We start from the raw sequence: 20206 nt of genomic DNA on the forward strand, positions 1-20206 counted from the left end.
CCTAATCTGCTTAAATTGCCTACATATTGTTCTCTGTGAGATTCGATCCCAACCTTGTTGAATTATTATATTTGATAACGTCCGCGTTATACCATTAATAGGTGTAATTTGAGCGTATGAGAGCCGCCTAATTTGACAACTGAAATGATTGTTTGTGGTTCTTAGAACAGTCAAAGATGCTCTGTTGACTTGTCTTCCTCCATCTTCATTTCTCATTTTGATGAAAGTAGAGTTACAAGTACAAATAATTCCAACATCAAAATGTGTTGTAGGTACTTGTTATTTTTGGTATTCAAGGTTTTATTAACACCAAATCAAGTCTCAATATGATATTATTTTATATTAAGAATATATATTGAACTATGACATTGCAAAACATGCACCCAAGGAACGTGAGATACCTTTTCAGCTATTCTAAAAAGGATGCTAGCGGATGCAAATTCAGAATTCAAAATTAACGGGTTAAATGAATACAATATATTATACTTATACCTTCTGAATTATTTTAATTGGCTATAAGTAATTCGAGCCGGAAATAGTGGATTCAGTTGAACTTGCCAAACATGTTCTAAAGCTGCGGCTCCAAGTTAATATTAGGTTTCCTAATATAGAGGGTAATCTAGATGCATTTCTAACCTAAGCAATAGCGCATACAAACTTTTGAAAAGTTAACAAAAAAGGAAAAGCTATTAGGCAGCTTGGTATATAGTTTGGAGGCTTTATTAGATTATCTAATTTAGCTATCAAACATGTGGTACTCGCTAAACCTGTTCTAAATCCGCCTTAATATTGTCTGTTGAATATATTGAAGATTGACAAATGACAATACATCAACTTCAATTCTATAACATTACGTTATTATCACTAATATGAGTATTGTTACCAAATGACTTATAAAATCTTTTGCTTACAGTTTGGTTAATTCAACTCCGACAAGGAAAATATTGTAATTAGTTGAAAACCAGTCTCAAATAAAGTATTCGCGTTCGTACTTTATCTTTTAGCACAACAAATTAAATGCTTAATTAATACTTCACATATTTATGTTATCGTATTTTAGAATTATGCATTCTTGTGACCCTATAGTTAGTTTTCATCAATAGTACTGAAATAGAAATTTTTAACATAGTTTAGAAAGAGTTTCATTTAAGACTTCATACATTGACATCTTCTTAAATTTGGCAATAAATTTTATTTAGATGCTGGAACTACCGCTTGTTCCAATTGAGCATCTGACGCATTAATAAAGTGTTCATATTAAATACTTTCAGTTCAAATTTTGGAAAAAAACTTTCGTGCATGTTTTCAAGCATCCATTAGCTAGTTAAGTTAACCACATAAAATATGTTATCTCCTTTAATTATACACGTTAATCTCAATTGGAACAGACTTGAGGTTTTACAACTTATTGAGGTTAATGCGTATAATTAAGGAAAATTTAAGCCCCATGTCCCTTTGTCAATCTAGTTTACTAGATATGACCCTATTACTCCCTTATTACCATTTAATCACATTTTTTGTAAAACACTAATCCTAAAGCCCTATTTTCTTCTTTCCTTCCTTTTCCATTCTCAGCCACCCGCTCATCTCCGATGACGATATCGTCGCCGAGGATAGCGTAGCGTGTAAAAGGAACTCCTGGATATACTTGGGCTGCTACGAACCAACACCACTCACAATTGTTTGCTGCCTTATCCCTGCTGGTCGGAGATCGCCGTTAATCTCTATTACCTTCGAATTATATCAATCGATTCGCCTCCTTCTCCTCTACTAAAATTCATAACCCAAAACCCTCAAACTCACTCCATCTCCACGAATTTCAGAAAACTTGAAATCCCTAGTTTCTTGCTTCTCAAATTCGTGAAGTTACGCTCATCTTCACCACACAAAACCTACATAAATGGATAGATCTTGAATTGATCTATCATTTGACATCAGCTTCAATACAAACTCCGTTAATCTATTTTTCCGGTGAGTCGCCGTTGTTCGATTTTTCGGTTTTTGCTCTCCTCTTATATTGCGATGAAAAAAGGTGAATTTTGTAATCTGTAGGAAGAATATGAACTATCTTCATTTAGATTATGGTTTTAATTTGAGGCATGTTAAGACATTAACTAGAAAGGAACGGCAAGAAAAATGTAGCGCATGAGCTATTCATTTTGTAACTTTTTCTTGGATGAATTGTTTCATTATGTGCAAATCTATTTCAAATGCATCCAACTCTTGATCCAAAACTTGTAAAAATAATGAAGATATATTGTTATACATAGTTATACATGGTTATATAAAGCATATACGTTATATATACATTATATATGTATGTGTAATAGTTTATAAGGATTATACATTATTTAAAAATTATCTATATAGTGTATATGTTATGTATAAGAGTGTATAAGGATGTATATGTAATATATACGTAATGTATAATAGCGTATAAAAGTGTACATGCATCATGTTATACAGATCCTAAAAACGAAAATTAGAAACATAAAGAGGGTTCTATGGTAGCTCAGGAAAGAAGGTAAAAAATAAAAAATAACATCAACATAGATTTGGCTTCATAAAATTCAACGTAAACATATCTTGGCTATTTTAGATGTAAACATTTATTGGGCTATGCTCATTGTAAACTGTTTGTTTGGACAGTATTAGGGGTAAGAACCCCTATAATTAAAGGATGTGACATATTTTAAGTGATTAACTTATTTACTTAATGGACACTTAAGAATACGCGAAAAAAATAAATCAAAATTCGAACTGGAAGGGCCTAATAGGAACACTTTATCATGTGTTCAAGTACTCAATTAGAACAAGTCATAGTTTGAGCGTCTAAATGAAATTTATTGGCAAGTTTAAGACGTTGTCCATGTATTAAGGGATTGTTTGGTACGCGAGATAAGGTGGGATATCTATATTTATATTGTGTTTGGTTGACAGTATAAATTTATCCTGGGATAAATAGATAAATTTATACCGTTAACCCAACATAGTATAAATTTAGTTCCAAACTTAATCATGAATATTCCAACTTATTCTATCAAGCTTGAGATTATTTAATCCGCCCGAAATAATTTAATCCGCAAATCAAACAACCCCTAAACCTTCGTTTAAAGAACGTTTCTCGTGCTTTCCATTTTTGTAAACGGAAAAAAAAAAAAACAAATAAGTCACTAAAGTCTCGTGAATTGATGAAAATCGGGTCAATGATCATGTCAAGTCAAGTAAATTAACCACTTTAAGGGGTATTTCAGGATATAAAGTAATAAAGTCAGTAGATATTTATGATGGTTTTAAATTAAAATGAAATAACATTCGACGACTTATTATTATTATTATTATTTCTTAGAGAGTAAGAATATAAATATTTGGAGCCAAAGTTGCCTCTTTTGAAACCCCTCTCACTGGCGCCGTCTCTCCATCTTTACTCACAATTTTTCTAATAACATCTTTTTACAGTAAGTATTTATTTGAATAATTTCACTTGTTTTTACGAAATATCTTCAAGAATCTTTCGATCTTTCTTGCCATAAATTTTTAAGTTTTTTTTTTTAGTTTTGAAATTTGATTTTTTTTTTAAAAATGTGAATAATTTGAATAAAATTGAAAAATGTGTTCTTTAATTTGGCATTCATGGTTATGGAAAAAGTTGAGAATTTTGTGATGTGGGTTTTGTTTTTAAACGAAGATTTAGTGGATTAGCCTTGGTGGGTTGCTAAATTATATGAAAAAAACTTGAAAAATGTGTTCTTTAATTTGACATTCATAGTTATGGGTTAAAATTGAAATTTTTTGAGGTGGATTTCGTTAGTGGATTATCCTTTCTTTCTTTTTTTTTTTTTTTTTTTTTTTTTTTTTTTTGCAAATTCATGGGTTTAGATTCTTTTGTGTACGGAAAAATTCATGGGTTTTATTTTGGTAGTGGTTGACTGCTTTAATTTTTCTTGTGTAAAAGCTACGTGCTTTGTAATTCGCCTTATGAGTATAAGTAAAAAAATTGATCTAAGCTGATTTTAAGTTTTAATTATTTTTTTTTTCAAAATTTTGTTTGTTTTTTCATCAGCTTATTGAAGAGTTTGTGCATGTTTGGCTATTTTTGTTTGTCGAGAAATGTTTTATCTATTTCCTGTTTTGTTCATAGTTGTAAGTACTTAGTTGAGTTATGTAACAGGAAATGTATGTCTGTTCCTTGCCTTAGATGTAAAAAATGTGGGTTTCCAGTGAAATGAAATCTGAATGTGTCTTGTTTCTTTTTAAGTGTTCAATTTCTGTTAAGGGGTCTAGTTAATTTTTTTTTATTTAGATCTATATTTGCCTAGCCATACATTTTTGGCTTTAGCTTTATAGTAATTATATACTTTTTTTACTCATGAAATTGGTTTTCAATCAATGTTCTTGAAATAGTTAAAATGCTACATAGTAATTTGCTTTTTTTTTTTTTTTGGTTGATAAAAGACTACAGATGATAACTTGTTACAAATAAAGAGCTGGTATATTGGCTTCTTTATCTTCAAGTGCCAAGACAATTCATCATTGGGCCTTTCTCCTACTATAGGACCCATTTCTCCATGCTCCCATATGTACTAATTGTCTGATTTTGTTCTTTTTCCCCTGGGAAAAAGTTAAAAGAAATTTCATTAACAAATGCATCCAGGAGTTGCATAACAAAATTTAGTTAAAGGAATAGAATCTGTTAGGGAGTATTTGATTCGTATCACTTTCTGGACCATACAAATAAAAAAGTATAAGCAATTATATTTCAGCTGATGCACTGTTTTTTACTCTTTCGGAATATCTCTTGTTATCTTATTTGCTAGCACCCAAAATATAGTTAAAGGAATTGAATTTTTCTGGTAGTTTTTGGTGCAGCTGTAAAACACTTGTCTATATCCCCTGGAGATATCAGTTAATATTATATTGTTGTAAAAATGAAGTCCTCTTCCCAGGCTGCCGTGCATGTATAAATTAAGTCTTTTTCACATAGGTAAAATCTGTTAGAGATAGCAACACCTCTTTTTCAATTCTGTTTTTTACCATCTTCTTCTTTGGGTCTTCATAACACTAATGTAGTGGAGTATGATATATTTTTCATCTTTGCTTTCTGATCAGGCTTCATTCTGATAATCTTCTGCTTCCGAAGGATATCGAGAATTATATCAAAATGATCAACTCTGAACCCCTTCATAGTGGCGCGACTACTAGTGGGGCCAGTGTGCCAACATTCGATAAGCAGCTGCCAGGTGTAACAAGAAAGACAGCTTTGAGAGATGTGCAGAATCAAAAAAGCAGCTTGATGAGTAACCATCAAGAGAATTCACATTTTTTAGGGGCAAGATCCATTGCAGATCCAACTAGGGTGTGTGGAACTAAGAGGCTTACACCTGAGCGCCCTTCAAATGGTACAAATGAACATATACTAAATGCTCGAAGAAGATTTGAGCTAGAACTAGGTACAGGAAGAGTCCAGAACAACGTGGACAAATTTTTGGAGGCTACTCACTCAAAGAACCTGTGTCAGTTGCAAAGGGTAATTCCTCAAAAACAAAATCAACAGAGGGAAGGTAGTAATGGTCATCCTCCTGTAGCAATGTCAAACCATTTGACACCTATGATGACATTTTCGCATGGTGGGCCGTCACTTCCTAATTCTCTTGGCAAGGCCGCCCACAACTTTCATGCTGCTCAAATGGATTCCTCTAAGTTTTCTCCCGAGCCAGTGCGTACTTTGGATGTTAAGGTGGATGATCAGAAATTGACGGAACATTTCATTCGTCTGCAGAAGTTCCTGAAACAGTGTGATGAAAAAGCGAACCAAACAGATTACATTCAGAGTGAGTCTTAGAGTCTTGCTAAATAGCTTATCAGCAGTTGATTAATTTCATTTTGGCTGCTTATTTATGCTGTTTGTTTAATTTTTCTTTCTGTCAGTGCTTCTACGTTTGTCACCAGCTGAGCTTAGCAGACACGCTGTTGATTTGGAGAAAAGGGCTATCCAATTGACAATAGAAGAAGGTAAGCTGAGTTATGATAGGTCTATGTATATATGTATTTATGATTATCAGTCCAGTGGGTTTATTCAAGGTTACTATATCTGCTACAAGTATATTGTCTGTACATGAGCATGCATTGATAAAGCAAAAGATTCAAGAGTAAATTCTTGGTCTAAAGTAGTTAGAGTGTTGGTCAAGAAAATCAGCCAGACAATTCCACTAAAATGGGGGGAGTGAGCAGCCATAATTTCTAAGCTTAGTAAGTGGTTAACCTTTCAGAAAGAGATTGGACTTTAGAGTTTGTTTTAAAACGGAAAAGCTTTTCTTTTCTGCAATTTTGATAGCAAATGCTGCCTACAGAATTATTGTTAGGTTTCAAACTGTCATCTATTAGTGCTAGGAGGGCTCCCTACAAAACAGAGGCATCGTTGGTGCTTTAAATATTTCCACCATAGGTATTGCTGGAACAATTGAAAGTGTTGGTAGATGCTGTTACATTGTTTGTTCTAGTTGAATCTCCTCTTTCATTTTGGTTAACATAACTTGATGTTGAACTTCTAAAAATCAAGTGTTGAGCTTAATCCATGTATTCCAGACTTATTCTGCAATAAAGTGACTCCTAGATATGTTTTGGGGTTATTTAGCAGCTTGGAGTATGCTTGATAAATACATGTGTTAAGACATTGTGGCTGAGTACTGGTTTCAAATTGACCAAAAATCATTTTAGATCTTCAAGGTCTCTTTCTCTAGCTAAGATACATGTATTCTCAATTACAAGAAGTTCTATCCTTTAAGTTTAAAGTAGAAGAATGTCATCTCTTAGTTGAGACACGGATCCAAGATTTGGACCTAATGAGCTCAGAGTTTGAAGTTCGAAGTTCTACCAGGTGATATACTGTGTTTGAAATCTATTATTTGTATTTATTTAGTGGATTTATTAACACATATACAAGGTCCAAAGCTACTGTGTTACGATAAGTCCACCCTTGTCTCAGTTTGAATCAAGCTCCCAACACTCTCCAGTGCATGGCATTTATCATGACATATTATTTATAAATGCAAATTCCATCAGGAAGAGTATATGTTTTACTTCTCATGCTAATAATAGAGGTCAATATTCCCTTGCCTTAGGAGGTGTTTTAATTGAAACACGCAGACCGATAGTCTAGATGTAAGTACTTAGCCATCTTATGTGTAGCACTATGAGGAAGTCCAGCTGCATTAATGGTTTCAAAGCTTACATAATCCCTTGCGAGTTCTTTATTCACATTAACGGGTATCCATCCGTTGTTGGTACTGTTGTTAAGCTTCCCTTTTCTCTGTTCAATGTAGGAAAGGAGATGCAACGAGTGAAGACGCTAAATGTTTTGGGAAAATCCACCCTGTTTACTAACTTAACTCAGACAGTTCCATTAGTCCCAACCAAGAAATGATGAGCACGAGGCTAATGACAATAGTTCGCGTTGCACTGATGTGTACATCGCGGGGTACAAGATCTCGAGCAGAGGCTGTTGGCATCTTTGAGCATTAATAGTCTTTTAAGTTTTTTCCTTTTTATTGTGATAGCGAGTTTTTCCGTGGATTAGCTGGCCCCTTAGAGATCAAGAAGTCATCAGGAACTGAACTTTGGTATTCTTTTGGGTATGAGCAGTTCTACTATCTGTACATTTTTCCATCTACATATTGAAGTTTTGCTTCCACTTGTTTTCTCTGTTTTCCTTGCTTTTTGACCTATTCTTCCAAGATTTTTGCATAATAAGTAGACTTCCCCCACTCACTCCTTATTTTTCCTTCTATTCTCGGTCGAGTAATATAAAGTGAAGTTATATTGACTGACAGTGTAGAAAATATTTACGTGATAAAGTGAAGTTAAATGCTGGTAAATGTCAACACTAGCATAAGTTGGTAACTTGTTGAATTAGGACAAAGCACTCTAGCAAGATTGCTGAAAGCAAAGTTTTTTTTTTTTTTTGAAGATGCTTAGTTGTATCTTCCAAGCTAATTAAGTATATATACTAAAATATGTATTTAGCTTATTTTATTATATTTTAGTTTATCAAAATTTAGAACTTTGTGATTAAGTGCAACTTGGTCGCATACATATGGCGTGGAATGCGTCATCTCGTAATATAAAGTAATAAAAAGTGAATTTATAGTCTATAATCTGATCATAACAATCTATTAAGAGTAGATTAGAACTATAAGCAATTTCGTGTTCGATGAATGCTTGCTAATCACAAAAATAATTGACAAAAATCTTCTATAATCAGTATCAACTCAGCTATATTACTCAGGCTTACATGTGAATATGAAAAGATTAACAATTGTAGATTAGTAATTTCAATCTTACGCTCCATCAGTTAAATGAAAGATGCGCTAATTTCACCATAATTATCTTCTTTTCTCAATAAAAAGCATATATTAATCACTGCAAAATCTAAAAATTATAAATTGACAATTAAAATGATATTTTAAAACAAAAGTTGCCCATTTTACATCCTTTACCAATGATTGATTCTTCTCGAATAAATTTGTTGCACCTAACATACTCAAAACTCTGATTTGGTTCCAACCGCTAAAAATAAAACAACTAATCATAAAAATTCAAATTACAAGGACATATTAGAAATATTGTTGGTGGGCCCAGAAAGTTATTGTGTAGCAGAACGGCCCATACTGTACTAATCCCCATGCCTTGCCCACAGAACAGAATCTTCATTAATTCTGTTGCGTTCACACTGCATTAAGAAAGTCCAAAATAGCTTTCTCAAGCCCATTTGGAATATTTCTGGGCCGTTGCACACACTTCTAGGTCCTTCCATGACACGTGTCATCATCAAAACGCTCACTTTGGTGGCTGTGAATTAGCTTTGGGATAAACTCCAAACTTGGATAAGAAACATCAATGTCTTACGTCCTTAATCAACTCATTTTTTTCGCTGTGACTTGTGGAAGATAATTATTACCGCAATTTTATATCTAAGTTATTTTTAGATGCAAAAAAGATCTTGATGTTATTCACCAATTTTTATTTTTTTTTGAGTAAATTAAAACTCTTAAATTGTGTAAGTTCTCATAAATATTAGATGACAGTTTAATACTTTATTTATAAAATAGAGTAATATCTGAGTAAATATTAAATCCGAATCTAACTTTATTTGAATGAATAATTTTTCAAAAATTATATTTATACAATTCTTGAAACCTAGTACATAATATAAATCGTAATCAGCCCCACAAAAATCGAGAGAAATCATTGGACAAAGCACCAAGATGTTGATTTGTGGACCCTCTTCTTTAATTTCGTTTCCTATTTTCTTCAGAGACGTTTTTTTTCCCCTTATTATGTGCAATCCACACTTTGGTGGACAGATATAAAACCCGCTTGGATTGACTTATAAGTTGTTTATAAGCTGTTTTTAGCTTTTTTGAGTGTTTGACTGGTCAGCTTAAAGTCATTTTGTGCTTAAAATAAGCCCAAAAAATTAATTGGGTTAGTTTGACTTACCTTATTTAAAACAACTTATAAGCTGTTTTTTTTAAGTCCATCCAAACAGGCTCGTAGTCGGACAATAACTTAACAAAATCATATTTTTTGGGAATTTAAACTTTATAATTTTGATAGTATAATTCAAACTTTTATGAATTGATAATTTGACTGTTGAGACTTCATGTACTAAATACAATAAAATTTACAGATAACATATTTTATTTATCTAATTTTATAGATCCAACAATATGATTTTCATCCTGAAATTCTCTAATTTTACCCCGATTATCAATCTGCTACAACTTTTCTATTTTATCTGGACTAAGAACCTACCACAACTTGCTTGATTTAAGGCGTAATTATTATTTTTAATATAAATTTACATCTTCGAGTCCGAAATTTAAATCAATTATCTATTTACATCTAAAATAAGACAATAACAACTTATACATATATGAATGTCAAAACTAGGGTGGATTATTCAAATATCCACAGCTTACACCGATTTCTTAGGATAATTCTTTTCCCATGTCACCTCAGAAAAAAGAAAAAAAAAAATGAATGACTTGCTCATAATAGGAGTGGTATTTTTATAAAAAGTGGATAAGCAATGGATATTATTTTCAAATACTCACTTATGAAAAAAATAGAAACGCGAGCCAGAAAAGGAGAATTAGGCGGTTGAAAATGACCCCACATCTCTCTATATATAAATAAATATTAAAGTTAGGCTTCATATTTTAGACACTCCCAAAACAAAAACAATTTGCCACACGACATATTAGTTTTCTGGTTTCGGTCGAAATTTTCTTCTCTTCTTTCACCATGGATCCCTACAAGGTATTTTTATTTGAAGATTTTTTTTTTTATTTCAATTTGATCTGTTTGTTTAATTTGTTTTTGTAGATTGTTATATCTATCATGTGTAACCTATATTTTGTCCCTTTTTTTGGGTACGTTTTCGTTATGGTATGTTAAGGATGTAAGGCGGAGTAATAGAGATTCCGATTTTTTTTTATTTTTTTTTGGTTTAATTTGGTGTTTGAAGCTCATGTTATCATTGTTTTATGGCTCGTGATTGTTGCTATTTTGAATTCTTCTTGTTTTGATTTAAAAGGAGTTTGTGTTTGTGTGTGTTTGATTATTTTTATCTTGCAAAGTTCATTTTTTATCCCTGTTTTCGTATTTGTTATGGTTTGGTAAGGGTACACGTGAAAATAGTTTTTAGTTTTTATTATTCTATTTTTGTTGATGTAGCCTTTTGGAAATTGATAGAGCTAGAATTGTTAGTGTTTCCTATGGATTTGGTTGTTTTATATTTTATGTAACAGCGGCGGAGGCATGGCTTTCACTGAGGGGTTCATCATCTACTATATATAAATATATAAGCAAAAATACAACGACCACATCAACAACAACATACCCAGTTAAATCCCACAATGTGGGGTCTGGGGAGGGTAAAGTGTACACAGACCTTACTCCTACCTTCGAGGTAGGGAGACTCTTTCCGAAAGACCCTCGGCTCAAGAGAAAACATGACGGAAAAAAAAAGGTCAGATAAACGAAAGCGAAAAAAGAGCCATGATAAAGCAGTTTGAAAGAAAAGAGCAGTAGCTACCACCTAAGTTACTCGGACTCTTCGAAAGTGTTGCCGCACCCGTGTCGGATCCTCCAAAAATACACTACTTTTCAAGGATCCGACACGCACCCGACGACATTTTAGGAGAGTCCGAGTAACATAGGCTACCACAGATAAATAAGAAAAAATACATTGTGATTTTTCCAAGATTACCCCCTTTCCGCCCCTGTAGCTCCGCCACTGCCAGTGAACATGAGGTTCATGATTATATAATGACTGAAATTTGATGCAGTATCCTGAAAATAGTTTAGTTTTCATTTTTATTTTTGTTGATGTAACTTTTTTTGGAAATTGATAGAGCTAGAATTATTAGCGTTTCCAGTGGATTTTTGGATGCTTTTTATTATATGTGAACATGAGGTTCATGATTAATGACTGTGAGATTTGATGCAGTATCGTCCTTCAAGTGCTGCCAATTCCGCTTTCATGACAACTAATTCCGGTGCTCCTGTATATAACAACAACTCTTCCATGACTGTTGGACCTAGAGGTATTTTTTTCCCCCACTTTTTTCCTGGGTTGTAAAGTTTTCTTTTTTATTCTAATTTTTTGGTATAAGAACATATTCCTGACTAGTACAGGCAGAGGGTTGTGATAAGGCGTAGTTGATTGATAAGAACAGTTATCCCGTCTAACTTGTCTTTTGTAAAGTGCCAAAGTCCAGTATGTTATCTGTTGCTAATTTAGATTTGACGGGGTTCCCTTTAATGAGGGACATGCATTTGGTGAGCTACTTTAATGGTTAAGATGATAGAAGTTGAGCCAATTTAACATAGTATGAGTAACATCGTCCATAATGGTCAGCAGAAATAGTGTAATAAGATAGGAAAATGTAGATGGTTGAAAGATGGAAACAATTCATGATGGGAGCTTCAAGATCATTAATTTTCTCTATTTCTATGTCATTTGAACAATTTGAATCAGGCAAGATTTGGTGGAACTTGATTAAAGTGCCAAAGAACTCTTTGCATATTTCAAATCATGCAATTTGTCCTTTGTACTAAAGATGCTTTTCATGAGATCAGTACAAATCAAATTCTGTAGTTTGCTGTTTTAGAGATATCATATTAACGTTTCCACCATTTTCCAGTTTTAGTGGATCTTGCACCATGGATAAGAATATTGAAACTCGTTTTTTTGTTTTTTTGTCAGGGCCGGTTCTTCTTGAGGATTATCATCTGGTGGAGAAGCTTGCCAATTTTGACCGTGAGCGTATCCCAGAGCGCGTTGTTCATGCCAGAGGTGCCAGTGCCAAGGGTTTTTTTGAGGTCACACATGATATTTCCCATCTTTCATGTGCTGATTTTCTTCGAGCTCCTGGGGTCCAGACACCTGTTATTGTGAGATTCTCTACTGTTATCCACGAGCGTGGAAGCCCTGAAACCCTCAGGGACCCCAGAGGTTTCGCTGTAAAATTTTACACCAGAGAGGTAATATTCGATCGGATGCTAGGTTTTTCTTGTAATGTCTTCATTGTCAAATTGTTATTCATTAGTACCCTTGAATGTTGTATGCCTATCAAGCTGGTAAGAGAGCATTGATGAAAGCCAATCTTATATTTCATTTCTCGATGACTCTGCAATCATCAATTGATTTATAAAAAAGGTTGAAGCAACTGACCATTTGGAAAACTTCGAATTGAAAGGTTAAGTATTCTATGTGAGGAAATGCTTGGTTTTAGCCTCTAGTGATGCTTAATTTGCATGGTTTTCATTTGTTTGGTCCTTTTGAGTAATTTTAGACAGCAACACTTTGTGTTCATATGAATTTGTTCAGATTAATAATCTAAATCTCGAACTTGATGAAATCCAACTGCAAGTTTATAAGCCCAAACACCATGCATAGATCATAAATTCATTTATGTGGTGCTGTATTGTGATGGTTTTGGTCAGTCATGGATTCTGAACAAATACGATGTTGAGGGGAGTATTCACTTGTCAAAGAGAATGTTCAAAGATGAAGTATCAAGTTTCCTCTCCTCGCTGGTTCTTGTTGTCATGATTTTTCTCTGATGGAAATAACCAATTACTTGAGGGCTATTTTCTGTTTCCTGAAACAATGAAGGCACTGCGCTTCTTTTGTGTTTGCTGAACATGAACATGCTGCTTTCATGGATTGTTTTGGTTGAATCCTTCTTTTTTTTTTTTTCCTTTTTTGCCGATACTAAAATTTGTACTGATACCTCTGTACTTCTGCATCTGTGCTCGTTTTTGTACTTCAGGGTAACTTTGATCTGGTTGGGAATAACTTTCCTGTCTTCTTTGTCCGCGATGGAATGAAGTTCCCTGACATGGTTCATGCACTGAAACCAAATCCAAAGTCCCACATTCAGGAGAACTGGAGGATCCTTGATTTCTTCTCTCACCATCCAGAAAGTCTTCATATGTTCAGTTTCCTGTTTGATGATCTGGGTATTCCACAAGATTACAGGCACATGGAAGGTTCCGGTGTTAATACCTATATGTTGATCAACAAAGCTGGGAAAGCACATTATGTGAAGTTCCATTGGAAGCCAACTTGTGGAGTCAAGTGCTTGTTGGACGATGAAGCTATTAAGGTAGGAGGAGCGAATCATAGTCATGCCACCAAGGATCTGTATGATTCAATTGCTGCTGGAAACTATCCAGAGTGGAAACTGTTCATTCAGACTATCGATCCTGATCATGAAGACAGATTTGACTTTGACCCCCTAGATGTAACCAAGACCTGGCCTGAGGACATCTTGCCATTACAACCAGTTGGTCGCTTGGTATTGAATAGGAACATCGATAACTTCTTTGGAGAGAATGAGCAGCTTGCTTTTTGCCCTGCCATTGTTGTCCCTGGTGTTTACTATTCCGAAGATAAGCTTCTCCAGACTAGGATATTCTCATATGCTGATACCCAGAGACATCGTCTTGGGCCAAACTATTTGCAGCTCCCAGTTAACGCGCCCAAGTGTGCTCATCACAATAATCACCATGAAGGTTTCATGAATTTCATGCACCGTGATGAAGAGGTAGGTATAGTGCACCCTTGCTATGCAGGTTTTCGGCGCATTAATTTTTTTAGTGGATTGTTTTGAAGTAGAAATGTTTATCCACTTCACAAGGAAAGAAAATGGGTTGTTAATCATGTTATTAGACTAGTTCAGTTGTCTATGTGAACTTAGGACGGCAGGAGTTGGTACTTTGTTCTGATTATGAAGCTATGTTGTGAATTTTGGTTCCCACACTGCTTTAAGGGTGCATGTGTGGATAGTTCTAACTCTTTTGATGTTTTAACTGGATATTGTATGCCTTTTCAGGTCAACTATTTCCCCTCAAGGCTTGATCCTTGTCGTCATGCGGAGCAGTACCCAATTCCTCCTCGTATGTTGACAGGAAAACGTGAAAAGGTGACGCTCAGTTTAGTTTATTGTTCACATCGAGAATCTTGATTTTTTGGAGCGAAGTTGATTTTCATAAATCAGCTTTGACCGACCAATTTTTGACCTTATCTATTCCATTGTAGAATATAGATATTCTCCATTTTACCTAGTCTTGTTTTCCTCCTTGTGTCTTGATTGTATGATGATCTTATTGCAGTGCATCATTGAGAAAGAGAACAACTTCAAGCAGCCAGGAGAGAGATACAGATCCTGGGCACCGGACAGGTAATTTAGTTCCTTTGTTATTTTCATTCACCAACTCTCCACCCCTATCAAGTACTTATCCGCGGCCTTGTGATTGCAGGCAAGAAAGGTTTATCTGCAGATGGGTTGATGCTTTATCCGATCCTCGAGTCACTCATGAAATACGCAGTATTTGGATTTCATACTGGTCACAGGTCTGAGTTCTTTCCCTTGCATGTTTCTTTAGTCCCACATATATATGCTGAAGGAGATTATCGATAACAATGTTTTGCATGAATATGCTGCAGGCTGACAAGTCTCTTGGTCAGAAGCTCGCGTCTCGTCTCAATGTAAGGCCTACAATGTGAAGATGATAACGGTATATCCGAATGTGTTGCTGTGCTGAAGAAGTATTCCAAGAAAACAATGTTTGTTTTGGTAGTAGAGTATACTGTTTGGTGATTGGGTTCTATGTTGTACCAAACAAACTTTCTTGTATTAGTTCTGACGTTGTTGTCACTTGAATAAGTTAAAAAAGTTTTAGTACAAATATCTTGATCATGTTCATTCTATTCTACCTTTTTTAGTTTACATCCTAGGGACCTTTGTTCCTTTAACTATCCTTGCTATAACTAGTACTTTGAAGTTTGAACACCTTAAACTTGTCACTCGACAAAAAGAGAGGCGGAAGCTGCAATGCCTGTTTTGCCTAGCCCTTTATTGGGCAAAAGTGAATTAGAATATGCGGGTTGACATTCAATTAGAATAACCATATTTCTCTATACAACCATTTCAGATTAAGAAGGTGTGAAAGCGTGTTTATCTTTGGAAGAAGAGTGTATTTCTGTTCTGACCTCTTAAACCGTTGACCATAATTGTGACATTGAGCACACAAATGATGAATTACATATCGTGAGTTAAGCAAGAAAAAGGAGATGAAAGTGTGTTTCTTTCACCGGAAAGGGATGAGATTTTAGTTAGGGATTTTGGAGTAGTGAAGACAGCTAAATAAGTAAATATAAGGATACTAAAGTAAAATTCTAAGCAAATTTTAAAACTTTTAGTTGAAGCTCAACTTTTTATTGAAATGGAATATTTTCTAATCTTTTGGTCGCTCGTATACGTCGTTTCAATCCTCCTTTAAACTCGTATAAGAATCAAAACTTATGGGTACGTGGAATAATTAACCAACTTTGAATATAAGTATCAAAACTTATGGGTACGTGGAATAATTAACCAACTTTGAATATAAGTTGCACGTCGTTTCAATCCTCCTTTAAACTCGTATAAGAATCAAAACTTATGGGTACGTGGAATAATTAACCAACTTTGAATATAAGTATCAAAACTTATGGGTACGTGGAATAATTAACCAACTTTGAATATAAGTTGCACTCCTACGTAAAGGAGAAGAAACAAAAACAATAATCGCGCACCTAGACTATAGAAAAGTTAGACGAAGTGCTTATGCGATATTATTTAACATTTGATTTCGTCCTCTTGTTTGTCACTTTCTTTCCTTTTCTTGTATTTTAATTTACTACCGATCAAGATGAGTAACTCCAAGTCAGATATCTTCCGTTGAAATCGTCAAAATAAGTTTAAGTGACTTCTTGAAAAAATAATTTCCTCTTTTATTTATGTTAAGATCGTTACAAATATTCTTTTTTATTTTAATTATATAAACACAATTTAAGACAAATTTATCTAATTTCATGCAAAGAAAAGAACAATCCTTATCTTTTTTACAATATTCTCAATCGTGAATTTGCCTCTATATTTCAAAGTTAGTCTATGCTTATTTATAACTGCTAGATGATTGCATTCTTTGGAAAGCAAATGTAGCATGTATCTTCCACTAGTTTTATCTTATTTTACTAGATGGCCTATGCCCGTGCTGCGCACGGGCCCAACACTTTAGATTATAATGCATCTATGTGTATGTAGTTGTCTTTGAATAGTGATTATATATATATTATGTTCAAAACACGATTAATATAACATTGTAGTTTGTGCTCCGTATCTAAAATTTTATTATATTAATGTTTGCTACGAATACAAAATCAGCAAATTTATTAATATTTTTTAAAAGAGAAGACTTGTTTAAAAGGAAACTATTTTCCTCTCTTTGAGATAAAACAATAGCAATATTTAAACGAAGAATTACTATTTTTTTTTTTTGGTGAATATTTTTTGTTTAGCTTATTTTACTTATCATGTTGTCTTTTGCATTTTTTTTTTAAGGAAATGTCAATTAGAATTAGAATTTGACTAATTTAACTTATTTATTATTTGATCTCCATTTAATATTATTTTTTCTTTTACGACATTAATCTCTTTTCACATTTATTAGAGTAAGAATAAAAAATAAAATATAAATATTTTAAGTATATTTATTTTAGTAAACATAACAAATAAATGACATGGCGGATACCAAATACAACAGTTAATATCTAGATTAGATCTCAGGCTAATATAAAAAAAGAAAGGAAATTGTATGGTTTGACTACTTAATCTTTTGAAGAAAAGCAATAATATGAGGTCCACGTTTTTTGTTGTACAATAATTTCATTTGATATCAAATTTTGATTTGGATAATTCTAATTCAAATTTTTAAATTAATTTTACATGTTTGAAACGAAACAAAGTAGAAATTAATTTTCTATTTAAACGAAGAAATGCTATTTTTAAATTTTTGGTAAATATTCTCGGTTTAACTCATTTTATTTGTCATGTTGTCTTTTGCATGGTTTTTTAAGGAAATGTGAATTATAATTATAATTTGACTAATTTACCTTATTCATTATTTGATCTTCATTTGATATTAATCTCTTTTCACATTTATTAGAGTAAGAATAAAAATAAAAAAGTAATTAAATTGTATCTTATTTTTTAAATATATATATATATTAAGTATATTTATTTTAGTAAACATAATAAATAAATGACATGGCGGAATAGCAAATACAGCAATTAAATATTTTAAAGAAAAGTAATAATATGAGGTCCATGTGTTTTGCTGTGCAATAATTTCATTTGCTCTTACTAATGGATTAATATGCATGTGGCAATGAATCCACTATTATTGACTTGATGGGATACTTTGGGAATTACATGAATATTGTTTGATTTTTTAGTATATGGGGTGCACGTTTTTTTTTTTTTTTGACGTTGCCTTTTTTTTTTTTTTTAAATATGGGGTCCATTTTTTTTCATGAGTTTGGAGAGGGTGGGGTCCACTTTTTTTTTCATGAGTTTGGGGAGGGTGGGTCCAGCTTTTTTTTTTTTTAAGAGTGACTGTCGACGAAGCATGGGTAAATCGATGCTTCTATATAGTAGAAAAATAGAAATATATTAAAGTATTTCTATCTACTTTTTAGAAGAGTTGGTAATATAAAGTATAAAACGTCATTTTTTTGCTCTTAAATAAAAAAGTGAGTGGGACCACAAAGGATTTTTTTACTCTTAAATAAAAAAGTAGGACCGAACACGGACGACGATCTTGCCTCTATAAACTGGCTCTTCTATATAGTAGTAATAGTAAAGTAATACATATAATTTTTTTATCAAATTTTGATTTGGATAATTCTAATTCAAATTATTATATTAATTTTACATGTTTAAGATGAAACAAAGTACAAATTTGATTTTCTATTTAAATGAAGAACTTCTATTTTTTAATTTTTAGTAAATATTTTTTGTTTAACTCATTTTACTTGTCATGTTGTTTTTTACACTTTAAGGAAACGTCAATTAGAATTAGAATTTCACTAATTTACCTTATTAATTATTTGATCTCCATTTAATATTATTTTTTCTTTTATGACAGTAATCTCTTTTTACATTTATTAGAGTAAGGAAAAAATGAAAAAGTAATTAAATTCTATCTTATTTTAATATATAAGCATTTTAAGTATGTTGCTGTACAATAATTTCATTTGCTCCCACTAATGGGTTGATACGCATGTGGCAATGAATCCATCATTATTGATTTAATTATTTGATTTTCTAAGCACTTTTTTTTAACATTGTTTGTTTTTTTAATATGCGATTCATTTTTTTTTTAATATTTCTTGATTTTATTAATATGGGGTCCACTTTTTTTTTCCCGTGAGTTTGGATGTAGTGGGTTCCACTTTTTTTTTTTTTTTTTTTTTTTAATACTGGTTGGTGTTTAATATGGGGCCATGAAGAACTTCTATTTTTTAATTTTTAGTAAATATTTTTTGTTTATCTCGTTTTACTTGTCATGTTGTATTTTACACGGTTTTTTAAGTAAACGTCAATTAGAATTATAATTTCACTAATTTAGCTTATTAATTTCTCTATTTAATATTATTTTTTATTTTATGACATTAATCTCTTTTCACATTTATTAGAGTAAGGAAAAAATGAAAAAGTAATTAAATTTTATCTTATTTTAATATATAAGTATTTTAAGTATGTTGCTGTACAATAATTTCATTTGCTCCCACTAATGGGTTGATACGCATGTGGCAATGAGTCCATCATTATTGATTTAATTGTTTGATTTTCTAAGCATTTGTTTTTTAACATTGTTTGTTTTATTAATATGGAATTCACTTTTTTTTTAAAAAAAAAAATTGCTTGATTCTGTTAATATGGGGTCCACTTTTTTTCTCTCGTGAGTTTGGATGTGGTGAGTTCCACTTTTTTTTCTTCCTTTTTTTTTTATTGCTCGGTGTTATTTAGTATGGGGCCCACCCTTTTTTTTAAGGGACAACGGACGATGAAGCATGGGTCTAAACTCATGCTTTATATAATTTCTTCTTTTTATTTTTTTTAATTTTTTATATTGTTTGGTGTTGTTTAGTATGGGGCCCACCCTTTTGGACATTATTAGTTTGCACTATTTTTATGTATATAATATATATATATATATATATATATATACTATGTTCAAAACACGATTGATATAACATTGTAATTTGTGCTCCGTATCTAAAACTTTATTATATTAGTGTTTGCTAAGAATACAAAGTGTGCATTATTTTTTTTTGACATTGTTTATTTTTTTAATCTGGGATACTATGTTCAAAACACGATTAATATAACATTGTAGTTTGTGCTCCGTATTTAAAACTTTATTATATTAGTGTTTACTACGAATACGCATGGTGATTAATATGGGGCCCACATTTTTTTTCACATTTATTAGAGTAAGGAAAAAATGAAAAAGTAATTAAATTCTATCTTATTTTAATATATAAGTATTTTAAGTATGTTGCTGTACAATAATTTCATTTGCTCCCACTAATGGGTTGATACGCATGTGGCAATGAGTCCATCATTATTGATTTAATTGTTTGATTTTCTAAGCATTTGTTTTTTAACATTGTTTGTTTTATTAATATGGAATTCACTTTTTTTAAAAAAAAAAAATTGCTTGATTCTGTTAATATGGGGTCTATTTTTTTTTTCTCGTGAGTTTGGATGTGGTGAGTTTCACTTTTTTTTATTGCTCGGTGTTATTT

The 20206-nt window shown here is 32.4% G+C and overlaps 2 protein-coding genes across 3 annotated transcripts; both read left to right on the forward strand.

Annotated features, from left to right (window-relative positions):
* The first annotated feature begins 3302 nt into the window (after positions 1-3302).
* Positions 3303-7690, forward strand: LOC132628209 (uncharacterized). Of its 2 annotated transcripts, none has more exons than XM_060343964.1 (4): positions 3303-3458; positions 5110-5831; positions 5929-6012; positions 7323-7690. In XM_060343964.1, exons 2-4 carry the CDS (start codon positions 5162-5164, stop codon positions 7421-7423), a joined length of 855 nt encoding a protein of 284 aa, XP_060199947.1. In that variant the 5' UTR covers positions 3303-3458; positions 5110-5161; the 3' UTR covers positions 7424-7690. The 2 variants fall into 2 exon arrangements, with proteins under 2 accessions (XP_060199947.1, XP_060199948.1); XM_060343965.1 differs by lacking the exon at positions 3303-3458 and adding an exon at positions 4858-4984.
* Positions 7691-10159: 2469 nt separating this feature from the next.
* Positions 10160-15261, forward strand: LOC132628210 (catalase isozyme 3). Its single transcript, XM_060343966.1, has 8 exons — positions 10160-10320; positions 11513-11609; positions 12272-12549; positions 13341-14117; positions 14406-14495; positions 14686-14753; positions 14833-14926; positions 15020-15261. The coding sequence occupies exons 1-8, from the start codon at positions 10306-10308 to the stop codon at positions 15077-15079; spliced, it is 1479 nt and encodes a 492-aa protein (XP_060199949.1). The 5' UTR covers positions 10160-10305; the 3' UTR covers positions 15080-15261.
* Positions 15262-20206: the final 4945 nt, after the last annotated feature.

Source organism: Lycium barbarum, chromosome 2 (genome assembly GCF_019175385.1).
Source record: "Lycium barbarum isolate Lr01 chromosome 2, ASM1917538v2, whole genome shotgun sequence".
Lineage (NCBI taxonomy): Eukaryota > Viridiplantae > Streptophyta > Magnoliopsida > Solanales > Solanaceae > Lycium > Lycium barbarum.

What these genes read in the sequence shown, in the direction of transcription:
- LOC132628209 (XM_060343964.1), top strand. Translation starts at nt 5,162, where the DNA reads ATGATCAACTCTGAACCCCTTCATAGTGGCGCGACTACTAGTGGGGCC. An exon ending in CCAAACAGATTACATTCAGA is followed by an intron (nt 5,832 to 5,928) that starts GTGAGTCTTAGA and finishes TCTTTCTGTCAG; the next exon opens with TGCTTCTACGTTTGTCACCA. An exon ending in CCAATTGACAATAGAAGAAG is followed by an intron (nt 6,013 to 7,322) that starts GTAAGCTGAGTT and finishes TGTTCAATGTAG; the next exon opens with GAAAGGAGATGCAACGAGTG.
- LOC132628210 (XM_060343966.1), top strand. An exon ending in CATGACTGTTGGACCTAGAG is followed by an intron (nt 11,610 to 12,271) that starts GTATTTTTTTCC and finishes TTTTTTTGTCAG; the next exon opens with GGCCGGTTCTTCTTGAGGAT. An exon ending in GGATTTCATACTGGTCACAG is followed by an intron (nt 14,927 to 15,019) that starts GTCTGAGTTCTT and finishes AATATGCTGCAG; the next exon opens with GCTGACAAGTCTCTTGGTCA.